This window comes from Dromaius novaehollandiae, chromosome 2, assembly GCF_036370855.1.
Source record: "Dromaius novaehollandiae isolate bDroNov1 chromosome 2, bDroNov1.hap1, whole genome shotgun sequence".
Taxonomy (NCBI): Eukaryota; Metazoa; Chordata; class Aves; order Casuariiformes; family Dromaiidae; genus Dromaius; species Dromaius novaehollandiae.
Genome location: NC_088099.1, coordinates 131,206,021 through 131,220,538, shown reverse-complemented (window position 1 = coordinate 131,220,538; position 14,518 = coordinate 131,206,021). Strand labels below are relative to the sequence as shown.

Genomic DNA, 14,518 nt, shown 5'->3' with positions numbered 1-14,518 from the left:
ATGTACAAAATAGAAGCCAATACATTTATTGCTGCAGCTTCTTCTCTTCTATCATGACGCACCAAATGCAGCGGCAGCAGTACGGCCTAGCTTACTGCCTATACGTTGCCAGCTGCTGTATCTGGCTCCACAGGAAGGCTCTCGCGGTGCTGTGCAGAGCCGACCTGCCCATGACATTCTCGCAGGGTCAGGGCCCAGGGTTGGGTGCCATACAGCGCTGTAACGAACCCACCCACAAATACCTCCACAGGACTGGATGCACTTCAGGCGGGGATTTAAAATAATTCTGCCAATCAACATAATCAGCATACTGTGTACTCTACTAAATTCAGCAGAAACGGATGGCTGAACAACTGTGCACACATGTACTCAGTCAATCCAAATTTGTTTGACTTGGCAACTCAGTAACATACAGAACAGCTATTATGGTACAACTGTCCTTGGCCTAAGACACGCTTCAGGGCAAGCTCTATAAAGTTTGAAGTAGATATACAACAGCTAGGAACCTGGAGGGGAGGAAAAAAGAAAAAAAGAAAAAAAAAACCCACACTAAAGAGAATAAGCCCAACATTCCTCTGACATCATCCTGAAGCGCTAACTTACAATGGCACAAAACTAATGTGTTTTTATCTATTGTGCATTTTCAGTAAGCACTTCTAAAACCTTACTATAAAGGCTTAGCAATCTATTAGGTTTATACTTCTTGCTTAGAAAGATCAAGTGAAAAAAAACCAGAACTTCCAGAAATCGATATATTTAGAATATGATTTTGTCCTGTGACTATCTGGACAAGACAACACAGTAGCAAATGGTACACAGAATACCGTTTTTTCTCATATTTGAATTTATACAGCATCCACCATGACATCATTCAGCTATCACTTATATATGTATATATAAATTTATATATATACACACACACACGCATACACACTAACAAGCCTTTTAATATTCTGTGCACTTCTCCAAAGACAAAAGACAGGAATGACCCTCATGTTCTGACACACTTCATTTATGAACTGTAACAAGGATAGCTACTTTTTAGTAAAAGGTGCAGAAGGGAAAGAAGATTACAGTTTCACATGAAAATACTTTTCATTTTAAAATTATTTCTAAATATACTAGTCACAGAGGTGAGAAAATAGATTTGACAAAATGCCAAGTTTTGTTTAACAAAAATTTCCAGACTGGATGTTTAAGGGAAAAAAAGGAAGAAGAAATAGAGTATACTAAGTCCGAAGACTATGTATCAAGCATTTGTTCATAAGCTAATATAGCCCACCTTTTAAAATATTTTTTAATGGAGTCAAATCTATCCAAAAACGTACAGAAGCATGGACTCATGTAAATAACAGAGAGGAAGTTACACATTCTGAAGAAGTTATGGAAGTATAAACATATAATAAACACGGGGTGCACAACACATGCAGCCTTCCAAAGTACTAAACAAACAGCACAATACACTGTATAAATTAATTTGAATAACAACAGGGAATTGTTCAACCCACTCTTGTTTGGGGAGAAAGTGAAATGATTCCACACAATTGTCAGCTGTTCTGGACATTCCTCCAACTGCAGTGGAAACAATTTGAGTCAGTGTTGCTGCTCATGCTGCCTCCGACTGCGCGTTCCCCTTCCTTCCCTTGCACCAGCACTCCGCTGATCCTGCCAAGAGCCAGTTTACAGAGCTCTGTATCAGCAGAAAAATTACTGCCACAAAAAAGAAGAGAGTTTTCTGCTGCTTTAGCTCCATAAACCAGCTTTCTGCAAGGTCAGAGGAGTGCAAATGCCAGCACAAGAGAACGAGTAAAAATATGCGGCTAGAAGCAATACTGTGCAGGTCTATTTAACTTTCACACCCAAAAAAAAAAAAAGAAAAAAAAGAAAAGAAAAGAAAAAAAAAAGAAAGCCTTAGAACTATGACTGCAAACATTAAATATAACTCTACTCTGAAAAAGAACAAATTCTGTTTAAAATAATAATAGTAATAAAAACCATGGCTCCAGTCAACAACAATCCTCAGCCAGGCTTCTCCAAGCATAAGCACAACATCATATAGTGTCAAACAAGACAGAAATAAAGAAATTGCTCTTGTATTTTTTCATGACATTTTAAATACAAAAATTATTCTATTTAACAACCTTAATAATCTTATTTTGAGAAGTGGCAGAAATAAAAATCTTCTGTAATATTTGCACCGTTATACTAGAAAATTACAGTAGGTGATGTATTCTTTAAGGAATCTTTGCTTCCTCGCCTCCCTAACCCAGACCCTGTGCCACATTCAGTATAAGAGAAAAATTTCACCTCCTGACTCCCAAATTGGTTTCAGTACAACCAGAGTTTTTAAGATATGGCCTCTTTTCTGTCCCTGGTATAAATACAATAGCATCCAAGGAAAAAAAAAAATCTTTAGTTTCACTAATTGTAATATTGTTTTTTACTTGTTCAACCAATCATGAATAATAACTTCTTGTCTAACCACCTCAAATCATCTTTCCCAAAAAGCTCATAAAAATGGATTAGCCTCACAGCGCACAGCAGATGATTTCACTTAAATTCTACTGTGTCAAGAGGTGATAGAGGAAGGTTTTTAATTATGGGCCTCTTATTAAACCACAAAAGAGCCCTTCCTGCCTCAAATTAAGCAATTTGGGCTGGAGGGCACTGGCAAAAATAATGTCACAATATCACATGAAGAAGAAAAGCAACAAGGTAACAGCTTCAACCATTCAATGCTCTTGAAAGATGAAGCCTTTCTTCTCTCTGAAAACACCTACAACTCGAAACAGATTGCCGACTGTAGGTTCAACGCATTCCTTCCAAGCAAGACTTAAGGAATTTAGTACCTGCAATTTGCTATGTGTTTCATTTATGGTACATTGCAAAATTATCATAATAATCTAAAGTGACAGAGACAGGAATAAGCATGGTGATCACATCCAGGAGAAAACCAGTATCCTTCTCGAGAGGAGGAAGAAAACCTTGGAGAACACAGGACTTTCTGAAAGTATTTGGAACATTATCAGATTCTCAAGGTAAAAAGCTCAAGTTCTTATTTATTTCTTTCAGCTCGGGCAATAGATAAAATCCTACCATTTTCTCTGTCAGTTTGTGGGCTAAACACAGTACATTTTATCTGGACTAAGATGTAGTCAGAATGCTCTTTGTCCAAATGAAAACAAGCTAGGGAAAGCTGGTTAGATGTACTGTCTAAGCCCTTATATTATCTAAGCCCAGGGAAAAGTGCAGTTCCTGTCATCACCATGGCTAAAGGAACTTTAGCTCAGACTTTACAACAGAAGAAATAACAAACAAAAGTCCATAAAGTTATTCTCTAGATCTCTTTTGATAAGCAAATTTACATTTATTTCCATCCACAGACATTTGCAATTTTGTATTTAGCAGCTTCACACCACGTTTACAACAGTAAAAGAATCTGTATGGATTTTTTTTTTTGTCCAGTACTAAAAAGAGATAAATTGTTAAAACTGCTGAAATCCAAAGCTTAAAATTCTACAGATAACGATCAAAGAAATCAAGTACGCTAGACTTTTTGGAAACTGATTTTTTACAGGCTTCTTTTCATTACAAAAGAGAAGCTAAGACAGTTAGTGACAAGAACCACACTGCACCCCACGCACGCTTCAGGAGATGGCTGTGCTCGCGCACGCACACACACACACACAAAAGGAAGTGCTAATTTGTGCATGACTAAACATGAAACCATCTCAGTGCACCTTCAACTGCAACATCAACATAGGCAGTATATTAGCTACAAAGTAAGAAATAACAAAGAATAGCATCATTGCAGCCATAACAGCTACAGTCCCTGCACATTAAACCCACTACTGGACTACACTATTAAAAACAAAAAAGTTTTGTAATAGGATAACTTTTTATGATCTAGACACATAATTCAAGCCCTCTGGAAATCACTTCCTTGTCAGTATCCCAGCACCTTATCTCAATTTCTGCTCTCATCTAGAGACTAAGAAGAACCGCATCCGCAGAGATTGCATATAAATATGTTAAAAACTTTCTTGTACCAAAGCCAATTCACCTACTGACCTCCCAGGCTACCCATTATAATTTTTTTCCTCATAGTCTTGGAATAAGTTCTTGCATCTTTTCCTGTGTTTTCTCTCACCTTGGGAGAGAAGTGACCCCTTGCCCTGAAGTGGGCAATGGGTTGTCTTTCACGTGTAATAAATATCTGATTTTAATAGTCAGAGTAGCCTCCAGCTATGTCTGCTACAGAGAAAATCTCACCAGTGGAGGAAACAGCCTCTGTCTCTCCACAAATCATCTGGCACCAAAGGGAGGGAGAAACAGTAAAATCTTCTGCTAATACACAGCTATCCTCATTATTCTTTTTCCAGGATATGCTCTTTCAGTGTTCAGGCAGGCAGAGAAGAAGGGCCTGCTGCAAATTTTGGCTCCTTTACACTTTCAGCTAAAAGCTGAAAAAGGATTTGCCTTCTACCTTGCACCGAAAAGCAGACTCCAGAATCTAATTATAATTATCATGAGAGCATGGCCAGGAAAAGACTAAATCAGATTGCCATATCACAGGTGTACAAAGTGGGGGAAGTGAGAGGAAGACAGGAGTTAAGATTGTTGTAGCAAAAGTAAAAAATGCTTGGGGTGTGGAGGGGAGGAAGGCAGGGCAGGGAAGGTAACAGCCACAAAAATTATTTCAGATTTTAAAGAAATCAAAATATTTGGCTACAAGTTTTCTACTATACACCTAGGATGTAAACAGATAAATAAGTGATTCCTCAACTAACCCTTAAATTCAGATTTTTTAGAACTGTATTTTTATAATAAAATATTTTGTCTTTGGCAGGCTGCCTTGCTGGATTACACTGGGTGCTTATTTACACTGCAGTTTCTTGTTAATGACATAAACAGAACAAACTGAGGAAAAGTTCTCATCTAGGGAAACACAGACTCTTCCAAATTCTACTACAAGGATTTTTGTGCAGAAGACCAGACTGGAATTTGAGAGGTCTAGGTTCAATTCCTGGTCCCAGACACACACTTCCTGTAAGACCTTACATGCCTGTGTACATGCACACACACAAAGCATTTGTAGTTTGCTTATACAAAAGAACTTTCTCAGCAGTGGAAGCAGTTAAAATAGGATTGAAATCCTTAAAATAGGATTTATTTAGCTTTAAATGCACACAAAGGGCTATTTGCATCAAATGCACTATTATTATGATTTCTGAGATTGAGATTGAGATTAAGATTAAACTCTTCAAGTTTCTTTAGTGCATCTATCCTCAGCTCTTCATTTACAAGGAAAGGATATTCTAACTAACAGAATACATTTCATTCCTGCAATGTAGTATATCACATGAGTGCTATACTATTCCTGTAATGAGTGTATCACAAATCACATGAGATACATTCCTTCATATCTAAGACACCAACTACTGGGACCTAGGGTTATACGAAGTCACATGTGGAAAGTATCGATATGTGTTAACAAAGATTTATACAGTAAAGGACAACAAAGTTACTTGGGTTGCCCGCTTATGGAGAGAATGTTTCTAATTTGAGCTGCCAAATTATTCATAATTTGCATGATTTGGTGAATTTTTAAGAAAGGCAAATACAACAGGTTTCTGTCCTATCCAGAAGGTGTTTCTTATGCGAGAGCCTAACAGGACATAGAAATACAGTCATGAACTGGAGATTCTCCATGCTAGGAAGTGACTGAGCACAAAGAGAAACTTAAGGGGGGGGGGGAAGAAAACAAACAAACAAACAACAATAGATAAAGAACTGACAGAGAGCTATTACAACAAACTAACACCATAACTATTACCAGGCTTTTTTTCTCATAAGCTTTGCAGAAAAGAGTTCTAACAGAAGAAATAAGGATTCTGTTGCAGATGTTCCCAAAAAATAACATTCACATGCCAAAACAGCAGAATGACACAGATGTCTGAAATATACATGATCTTTTACAACAGTTTTAATCTATCTCATGATTGGGTATATTACCATATTGACTCAGAATTTACTCAACTTGTATACTTACTGCTTCTTTTCCTCAAGTAATCTACAAAAAAAATCCGCACTCAAAAAAAGAGGCTTTCAAAGAGGAAAAGTTGCTGAAAAAGACATCCCATATGAAGCACTCAGTTCTAACAATCTGTACATGCACATACACACGTAAAAGAGCAGGCAAGTAGGCACATTAGAGATAAATGAGATAAAACTATTTCTATTATCTACCTATCTTATACATTATTAGATCATTATTTGTCTTGGAATAATATTCATATACTAACCGATTTCTCACAGAATTGTTTTCTGGTTAAAATTCAGTATTTCACAAGATGAGGGGGCACAGTTACAATCATTCTTTTCAAACCAATTTCTTTTTAAAGATAGCATCCAAAATTTGAGGTTCATAAAAACCACAAAATATACCAATATACAATCTGGACAAAGACACAGCAAAAAAACTGACTTTCAGTGACTTAATAATTTAAAGTCCTCATTAATTACAGTTCATCTTATTCTACATATATCTTACACAGGCAATAACTATGACTATAGGCCATGAAACAAGCTGCTATGACCTTTTGCAGAATAAAAGTACCAACATCGCTTTACGCTACAATTTTTAACGGTATGGAAAATTTAATTGGTCATAAAATTCAGAAAATGTTTTTAAAATGAACTTTCATTTAAAATTGCGGTAGTGCATAAAATCCCCAATCAGAACTTGTCTATGTTGTATCATAGCCAGTCTCTGCCTCTCATATGAATAGATGCAATCTCAGCAGGCAGGTACAACAAATGCAAGATGAAGGGAATGGCAAGCATAGCAGCAACACAAAGAATTAATTCCAGAGGCTAGGAATCACATCATGAAAATTATTTCATTATTTTAACTTGTTAATTATTCATGCAGTAGAGATATGGGAAACAGCAGGAGAAAACTAATGAATGAAAGAGCAGCTGAGAAACCCTGATGGAGAAGATTAGAAAGGTATAAAGGAAAGGTTATGAAAAAACGTGGCTATGTAAAGAAAGGTGGTTAGGGTAAGGTTCTGCATTCAGCAGCAGGCCCACGATAAGCATTCCTTCTCTCCCCCCACTGCTCATTACTCCTGGTCTAACATACTGCTTCCTCATTACTAACAGGCACAATCATTTGTGATACTATACTATGAATCAGCCGGGCTGGCCGAAAAATAACCTGATCAAAAAAAAAAAAAGTTGACACAACCAAGAGCGCATGAAAGCGCACGAGCAGAAACGAGCAGCTGCAAGGGAAAAATAGGTCATGCCAACACTTCCCCCAGCAAAAAGGTGCAATCACAGGAGTAAAGATCAATGCTTACAATAAATCATGTCAAGGGTACAGACCATGAAAACACACATCTCTACTGTGTCTTCTAGCATGCAGAGCAAAGTATGTTTGGATCATAGATGGTGTAATGGATAAACATGGACAAAAGGTGTCATATCACAGGTGTCATATCACTTGGACTGATGCTGGAGGAATGTTTTTCAGGGGAAGGGTGTGCTTCTGACTGAGGAATCCACCAGCGCAGTACACTTCCAGCTGCTCAAATTGACTTTTTCCCCCCTCCCTATGTTCCTCTAAGTCAAATTTGGGATTCCACACACATGATCTGCAGTCTACTGATCAGATACATATATAACATGCAGAGTCACAAAGCATGGAGCTACACTGTTTAAATGCATGAAATGAAGATGAAGTAATGAAGGATCTGAAGTAAGTCATCAAATAGGCAGTACGTGGTACTACCTAGTACATGGTAATGCCTGCTTTTAGTGTCTAAACTTTTGTGATTCAAATGGAGTCTTCCATTATTTGCTCCACTCCCTCTTCATGAATTCCATCCTTAGAAGATACCTTTCTTCACCATCAGCAAATTCACACACTTAAGGACAGCCAGGCCAAAACTACACCTTTCCTTCTACTGAGACTCTACTACCAGATACCATTGATGCCATTTTTTGAGGCACTGAAGTGACTGCAAGACCAATAAAAAGGCAGAAGGACAAAAATGAGTCAAAAATGACAGACTAGGTCAAAGTCTTCTCTTACTCATTTCTGACATGCTCATATGGCATAAATGCAGTCTCCCAAATGTGTGCCGACCTTTCCTGTCAAGTTTATTTTTTTTTGGAGTGTAATGCAGAACACAATCTAAAAATGCTCACAGCTATGTCTGTAAAGCAGTTTTCATTATAAACCCTTATTCATTAAAATAAATAATTAATAAATTGAACACTAGATAAGTTAAAAACTAGATGAGGTAAAGAATCCTAAATTGTCCTCCAAAAGCTCAGATTTAATGTAAAAAATATGTCAGTCTGTTACACCTGGAATGCACACCCCAAATGCATGCTCCAAGGAACTTCTTAGCATCCAGCTGACCTAGCAGTGATGGTAAATTCAATCTCACAAGTGTGAAATGTCCTAGTCATTTCAATAATTACCAGTTCAAATGCCTTTAAAAATAGACTATAACACTAGTATGTAAAATTATTTCAGGATTATCAAAGAAAATTATTAATTTAAATACACTGCTTAAACTCACACAATGGTGGCTTTTAATTTGACTGGACTTTAACCCATATATACACTAATTGAATTCAAAAGAAATATGCTTTGAAAAATAAGTATCACAACCTGCAGGTAATAGATGTCACTTTTACTATTATTCCTGTTAATATTTTGAACTTAGGGAAAAGAAGACTACAGGGAAATAATTCATACATAAAACAAAACTGCAAAGAGAAAAAGAGTATGGTTTTCTCTGCATTTACAGGGGATAGGAACAGGTGTAAATTGCCACAAGAAAGATCTAAATTCTGTATTAAGAAAAAACTTTTTAATGACAAGAACAGTTAAGCACTGTTAACACCAGTTAAGTTGTCTGGCGAGGTAGCATAATTTCCATTGTTAGGGGCTTTTATGTATATGGTTTCAAAAGCCTAATGGTACCATCCTCTCCTTTAAATCAGTTCTGACAATCTTCACTAAGTCTATTTTATCTATGAGATGGCAGAAAGCCACCCAGTTTCCCTGATTGTGTTAGTTTTCTGCTGTTTTAGTGAATTGAATCAGCAAACATCTGATCAGCATCAGAGACAGCATAAAGGCAGCAGCAAGAATACATGCCTGATGGCAGGACTTTGACCTCCAGCAATGATGAGTTACGTCGGCTCACCGCATCTCATAAGACTGTATCTTAGAAAACAGATCAGGCAAACATCTGCTAATAGTACTGTAAGTACAACTCATCCTTTTGGGGCTGCCAATAGTAGACCTGAATTCTTGGGGTCATTTCCAGCACTACTTTATTTAAGCTGTAAAAACACACAGCTCATTTTGAGCCCATTTAGTGAAACTTTAACAAAATTATTAAACAAAGATTAAGCTTAATAAATCTACAGAATTAAATATTTGGGTGGTTAGCGTCATCACAATTATATGCTAGGTCTAATGTAGCATGCATTGTTCTTAGCCATGCTTCCAGTAAGAATACTTCCTTGCTGAAAGGATGAGCCTAAAAGGATATGTCTAAACAATTTCACTTTTAATTTGTAAATGGGAATTCAATTTTCAATACCTTACATTTTTGAAGAAAAACTGCCAAATTTGTATGAAATGTAAAATTACCTACTGGCTTCTCAAGTTTGTTGATCTATACCTCCAGTTTCACTCATATTGCTCAGAACTATCCCAAGCAGAAGCCTGAAAATGACAGTCTGGTAACCAGACCTCTTTGAAGAGCAAAGGAAGTGGAATTCTAGGAGTCTTCCAGGACAGTTCCAAGGTGAATTTAAGTTCAGGAATTAGATGGAATCATTAATCTATTTGATGATGCCTCCTAGTCCATCATTTACATCAGTCTGTGACTGCAGATGAGATTTTCACCTTTTACATATTATTCGAGCACTCTCCTTGTGATCCATTTAAACATACCTGCAGCATATTGGTCAGAAAACAAGGAATACATTGAGAAGTCTGAAAATCGAAACAAATCCTTAAACGTCAGAATCATATTTAATTTGATATGCTTCATGTGCTACCTGCTCTGGAAACCACATGAAAGAGGAGTAAGTGCAGAATGTCACCCGGTCTCTTGACTATGCCCCTTTTCTAGGAGGCCATGTCTTCAGACAAGAGAGACTTCTCTCATTTGCACAGAACATAATATGCTAAATTAGACTGGACTTTCAAGATGACTTGTAAATATGGAAAATTCACCATCATCACCAACTACACCACAGACTGAGAGGTACAAATGGAAAAAGTCCTACCTGGAAAGCTGATCTGTCATAAAAACAAAGTTTTTGTCAACTAAGTATTACATCAATACTTGAGGAGAGTCGATGTATGTTCATCTGAATTTGCTTACTAATAATGATTTTCCTCTTCCAACTTAAATTGTTGGTCATTAACACAATATTTTATTGATTCTTCCTCCCCAAACATACACACCACTAATGCTCACACAAATACAGAGCTTCATTGCTATCTAACCAGGGACAAAGCCAAAAAAGACCAGTAGCTCTGTATTTTCAATATATGTGTACATGAAGCAGAGCAAGTCTTGAAAAAGCAGAATAATAGGCTACCAAAAAATGAAAACAACCAAAACTGACCACCTTAATATGTAAAGACAGCATGTTCAGTAAGGACAAAATAGTTCTGAGTATTGAAACAGACCTCTCAAACTAGATGTTGTAAGCAATCCTTAGAAGCCGAAACCAAGGTGACTTTCCACCAAAAGCATGCTTTCCTCCATAATTCCAAGTCTGCCTCAGACAACTTCCACCAGAATATAGTTTTATTACAGTTTGCTGGGAAAACACACACACATGCTAACACACACTCAGAGATTTAGGACAGTATTCACAGAAAAGAGTCTCTTTCATCCTACTGCAGTGATTTCTGTAATATTTCCAACACGAACAGATGAAACAAAATCCAGCACAGCTCATCTCGTGACCCATGTAATGTGGGCAGGGAACAATACCATGGAAATGCAAAAGCCAACGATCTTTGTGTCTTTCTAGACAGATTGCCAAGCCTTAATACTTAGAGGGAGAAACAGCACAACATCCCAAGTAAAACACTGCAGCACACACTCGTAATTTCAGTAAAGTCATCAGGGTTTTTGGCATACTCCATAGCAAACTTCGACCCTTCCAAGAAAGCTCAAGCTGAAAAGCCAGAAAACAACCCGAGCTTGAAAAGCACAGAAGACCCAAGTAATCCACCGCCCCTGGAAATGAGCCCCGGAGACACCACCGCTTGCAAGCAGCCGAGGGGAAAAGGACGGCCTCGACAGCCCAGACACGCGTGGAGGGCCGCACCGTCCTCCCGGCGCCACCAGGACGTGACAGCTGCGGCCCCGAGACGGCAGGGCCGCGGGCTCCCGCCGCCGCCGAGCGCCCCGACACCGGACAAGCGCGGCGGCAGCGCGGGCGCCCGGTGGGGCTGCCCGGGAAGGGCCGGGCGGGCCGAAGCCTTACCTGCGAGAGCTGCCGGGGGTTGGGGCAGCCGAAGAGCGCGGAGCTGGAGCTGAAGCTGATGGCCCCCCTGCGGCTGAGGACGTGCTGCGGCACCGGCCGGTCCAGGGGCAGCACCGGCAGCTGGTAACATACTTCCATCGAAGACGCCTCCGTGCGCCGAGCCGCCGCCGGGCAGCGGCCTCGCCCGCCACCGCACCTGCCCGCGCCGGGCTCGCCGCAGCGGGGCGGCAGGAAGCCGGCGGCGAAGCCCCCGCGGGGCCCGGCGCCTCCTCACCGCTCCCGCGGCGCCCGGGGGGCCGCGCCGGGCCCCGCGCCTTTGTCCGCCGCCGCCGGCGGGCGGGAAGCGGGACGCGCTCCCTCGGCGCCCGAGGCGGCGAGCGGCGGCCCGGAGCCCGCGGCGCGGCCGCCGCCTCTGCCTCGGCCTCGCTGCCGCCGGCGGGAGCCTCTGTCAGCGCCGCTGCCCGGCGCCGCGCATGGATGCGAGGCCGGGGCGGGCGCCTGGGGGGCCGCTTTGGGTGCGACACACGCCGCGCTCGCCCCTATTGTCCAGCACGAGGAGGAGGAGGAGGAGGAGGCGCCGCCGCACGGCCCCGCTCCGCCGGGGGGAAGGGGCCGGGCCCTGCGGAGAGGGGGGACACGAGGAGGAGGAGGAGGGGAAGGAGCAGAGGAGGAGGAGGAGAGAGGGGAAGCGGGGAGGAAGCCTTCGCCGCGCCCGTCCCCAGTCGGAACAGCCCCGAGCGCACTGGCCCAGGAGGAGGCACAAGCCGGACGGACTCTGCGTGGGTCGCGCGACTGGCGACACGCAAAGCGTCATCACGTAACTACCCGCCGCCGCCCCCCCTCCCCTCCCTGCCTGCCTGCCTGCCTGCCGTGCGCGGGAGGGCGGCTCGGCGGCGCCGCGCGGGCCCCGTGCGCTGCGCCGCGGCACGGCGCATGCGCGCTCCGTTTCGCGCCTTCGGGGTGGTGGCGGTGACGAGGCCGCGGCGGGCGGCGGGGTCGGCTGGGCGGGCGGCTTGGGCCGCGCTGCCAGGGCACAGGGCGGCCGCTCCCCGGCCCGGCCCCTCTCGGCCCGGCCCGGCCCGCCGCCGGGCGGCGCGAGCACGTGCCGTGCGCTGCCCGGTGCCGGCGAGGCCGCAGGCGCCGCGCCCCGGACATGGCGGCGCGGTGCGGGGGCTGGTGGCCCGCGGGACACCGCTGAGGTGGAGCCTCGGCCCCGTCGTCCTGCCCCCCCGGCCCGTGCGGAAGAGCCTAGCGCGGTTTGGGGCTGTCCTGCCTCCCCTGAGGCAAAAGCAGAGGTTTCTGTCAGCGCTCCCGCGGCGGGGGTGGCAGCGCGGGGTCGCACCGCTTCTCCCTGGTGCCGGCCGGGACAGCAGCCCCCGGCAAGCCCGACTTCCACGGTTGCGCAGAAAGTCGAATATGAAAAAACAGCCTCGTTTAAAATTCATTATAGTCTATAAAAAGCAATATATGGAGGAGTTCCTATTTGCATTTGAATCCTCGCAGTTAGGCTTTCAGGGCGTGGAGGTTTTTGTTTGGTTTTTTTTCCCCCAACGTGAAGAGGTGAAATCATGTCATTTTTAATGGGTAAAAAATAAGAATCTTGGTGAATCACATGGTACCAGAAACCGGACTTTAAGAAAGAACTAGAATAATTTAGGAGGTCATCTGGTCCAAATACACTGTAATAGCTGTGTGCATCACACTAGATGAGGCAGCTAGAACTAAACTTTGCTTCATTCGGGGGAAAAATCATCATTTTCTCTGTCCCTGCAGCTGCTTTTTCTGTCTTTTTATTTCTTTATTTCTCTGACATAAAAAAATCCTAAATATAGCATGATAGGTAAGGGAACACTTCTATTCTTTGAAGTGCATGTACCCACTTAAAATCAGATTTTGTAAAATGATTCACATGATTTAATTTTGCATAATACGTTGTTCTTTTAAGTGCTTGCTTTACTGGCAAAAAGGTTTAGATTTCACAGGATAACTTACAGGCAATGAAATGGCTTTGTAGGAACCCTTTTGGAAAGAATAGTTGGGTTCGAACTAGTTGTAGAAACAAGTTTTATAGATGTGGTCTAATGTATATTTTACTCCAAGCTACAGAATTAACAGTTGAGCAATCTGTTTTGTTCTTTTGCAGAATTAGTCTCCCACAGTTCGTGGTGGATAGCTACAGGACATGTGGACGCATGAGAGAGGACAGTGGATCAACTGTCTCATCTTACAAACTTTTAAGCTGTTTTTCTCCCGTTCCTTCAAATAAAAATGTCTCAGGCATTCACAGCATATAAGATTATAATGTAAGCATACAATAATTCACAATATGTACTAAGCATATACTGATTCATAGAAAAATAATATAGTCAGCCTTTTTTTAATCAAGGTATGTTAGGTTTTACTCTGCATTCTTTGACGTTTACTCATATTTGGTCTGCTTGCATTGACTCATGGGTGCATTTAAAGTAATGACAAAACACCACCAGTTTCAGTGGGGTCAGGAGTTCCCCCCAGTCATTTTTCAAAATTACTTTTGGTTCTTTCCTGCTAATAACCTAACAAATTAGTTTTCTGTACTCAGGTAGCATGCATTTGCACTCTAGTCAACTTAAAATCCATTTATGAGCAATATGTCATGTTTTGTATAAAATTAAAGATATATTTTTTCTTTCACTGAATATACATAGTGTATATTTTGATCGTACAGGGTCAAACTATTAAATAAAGATTACTGATAATGTGTTTACAGTTCCTATCAGCTCTACATATTTTCCATCTGATTGGTTGAAACTGGTCCTCTGTGGTCATGCTAGCGCTCAGTCTGAGCTAGTATATCCTTAAATAACAAAATCAACATTTTCTTTTCCCCTCTCTTGCTAATAATCAAATTACATTTGATGTCTAATTAATCTTATATATACACCTTTAAGGAATTTGAAATACATTCTTACAAAGTAAGCATAGATTTTCCACA

At 41.6% G+C, this 14,518-nt stretch overlaps 1 protein-coding gene and 1 long non-coding RNA gene across 4 annotated transcripts in view; one reads left to right on the top strand and one right to left on the bottom strand.

The window, feature by feature from the left end:
* Positions 1–11,964, bottom strand: part of PDE7A (phosphodiesterase 7A) — a 76,351-nt gene extending 64,387 nt beyond the window's left edge. For all 3 annotated transcript variants that reach the window (XM_026111659.2, XM_026111660.2, XM_026111661.2), the window contains exon 1: positions 11,545–11,964. In XM_026111659.2, the coding sequence (XP_025967444.2) occupies positions 11,545–11,682 (138 nt within the window). In that variant the 5' untranslated portion in view covers positions 11,683–11,964. The remainder of the gene's footprint in view (positions 1–11,544) is intronic.
* Positions 11,965–11,988: 24 nt separating this feature from the next.
* Positions 11,989–14,286, top strand: LOC135327601 (uncharacterized). The gene is made up of 2 exons (XR_010387949.1): positions 11,989–12,361; positions 13,688–14,286. It is a non-coding gene; the product is annotated as an uncharacterized LOC135327601 (long non-coding RNA).
* Positions 14,287–14,518: the final 232 nt, after the last annotated feature.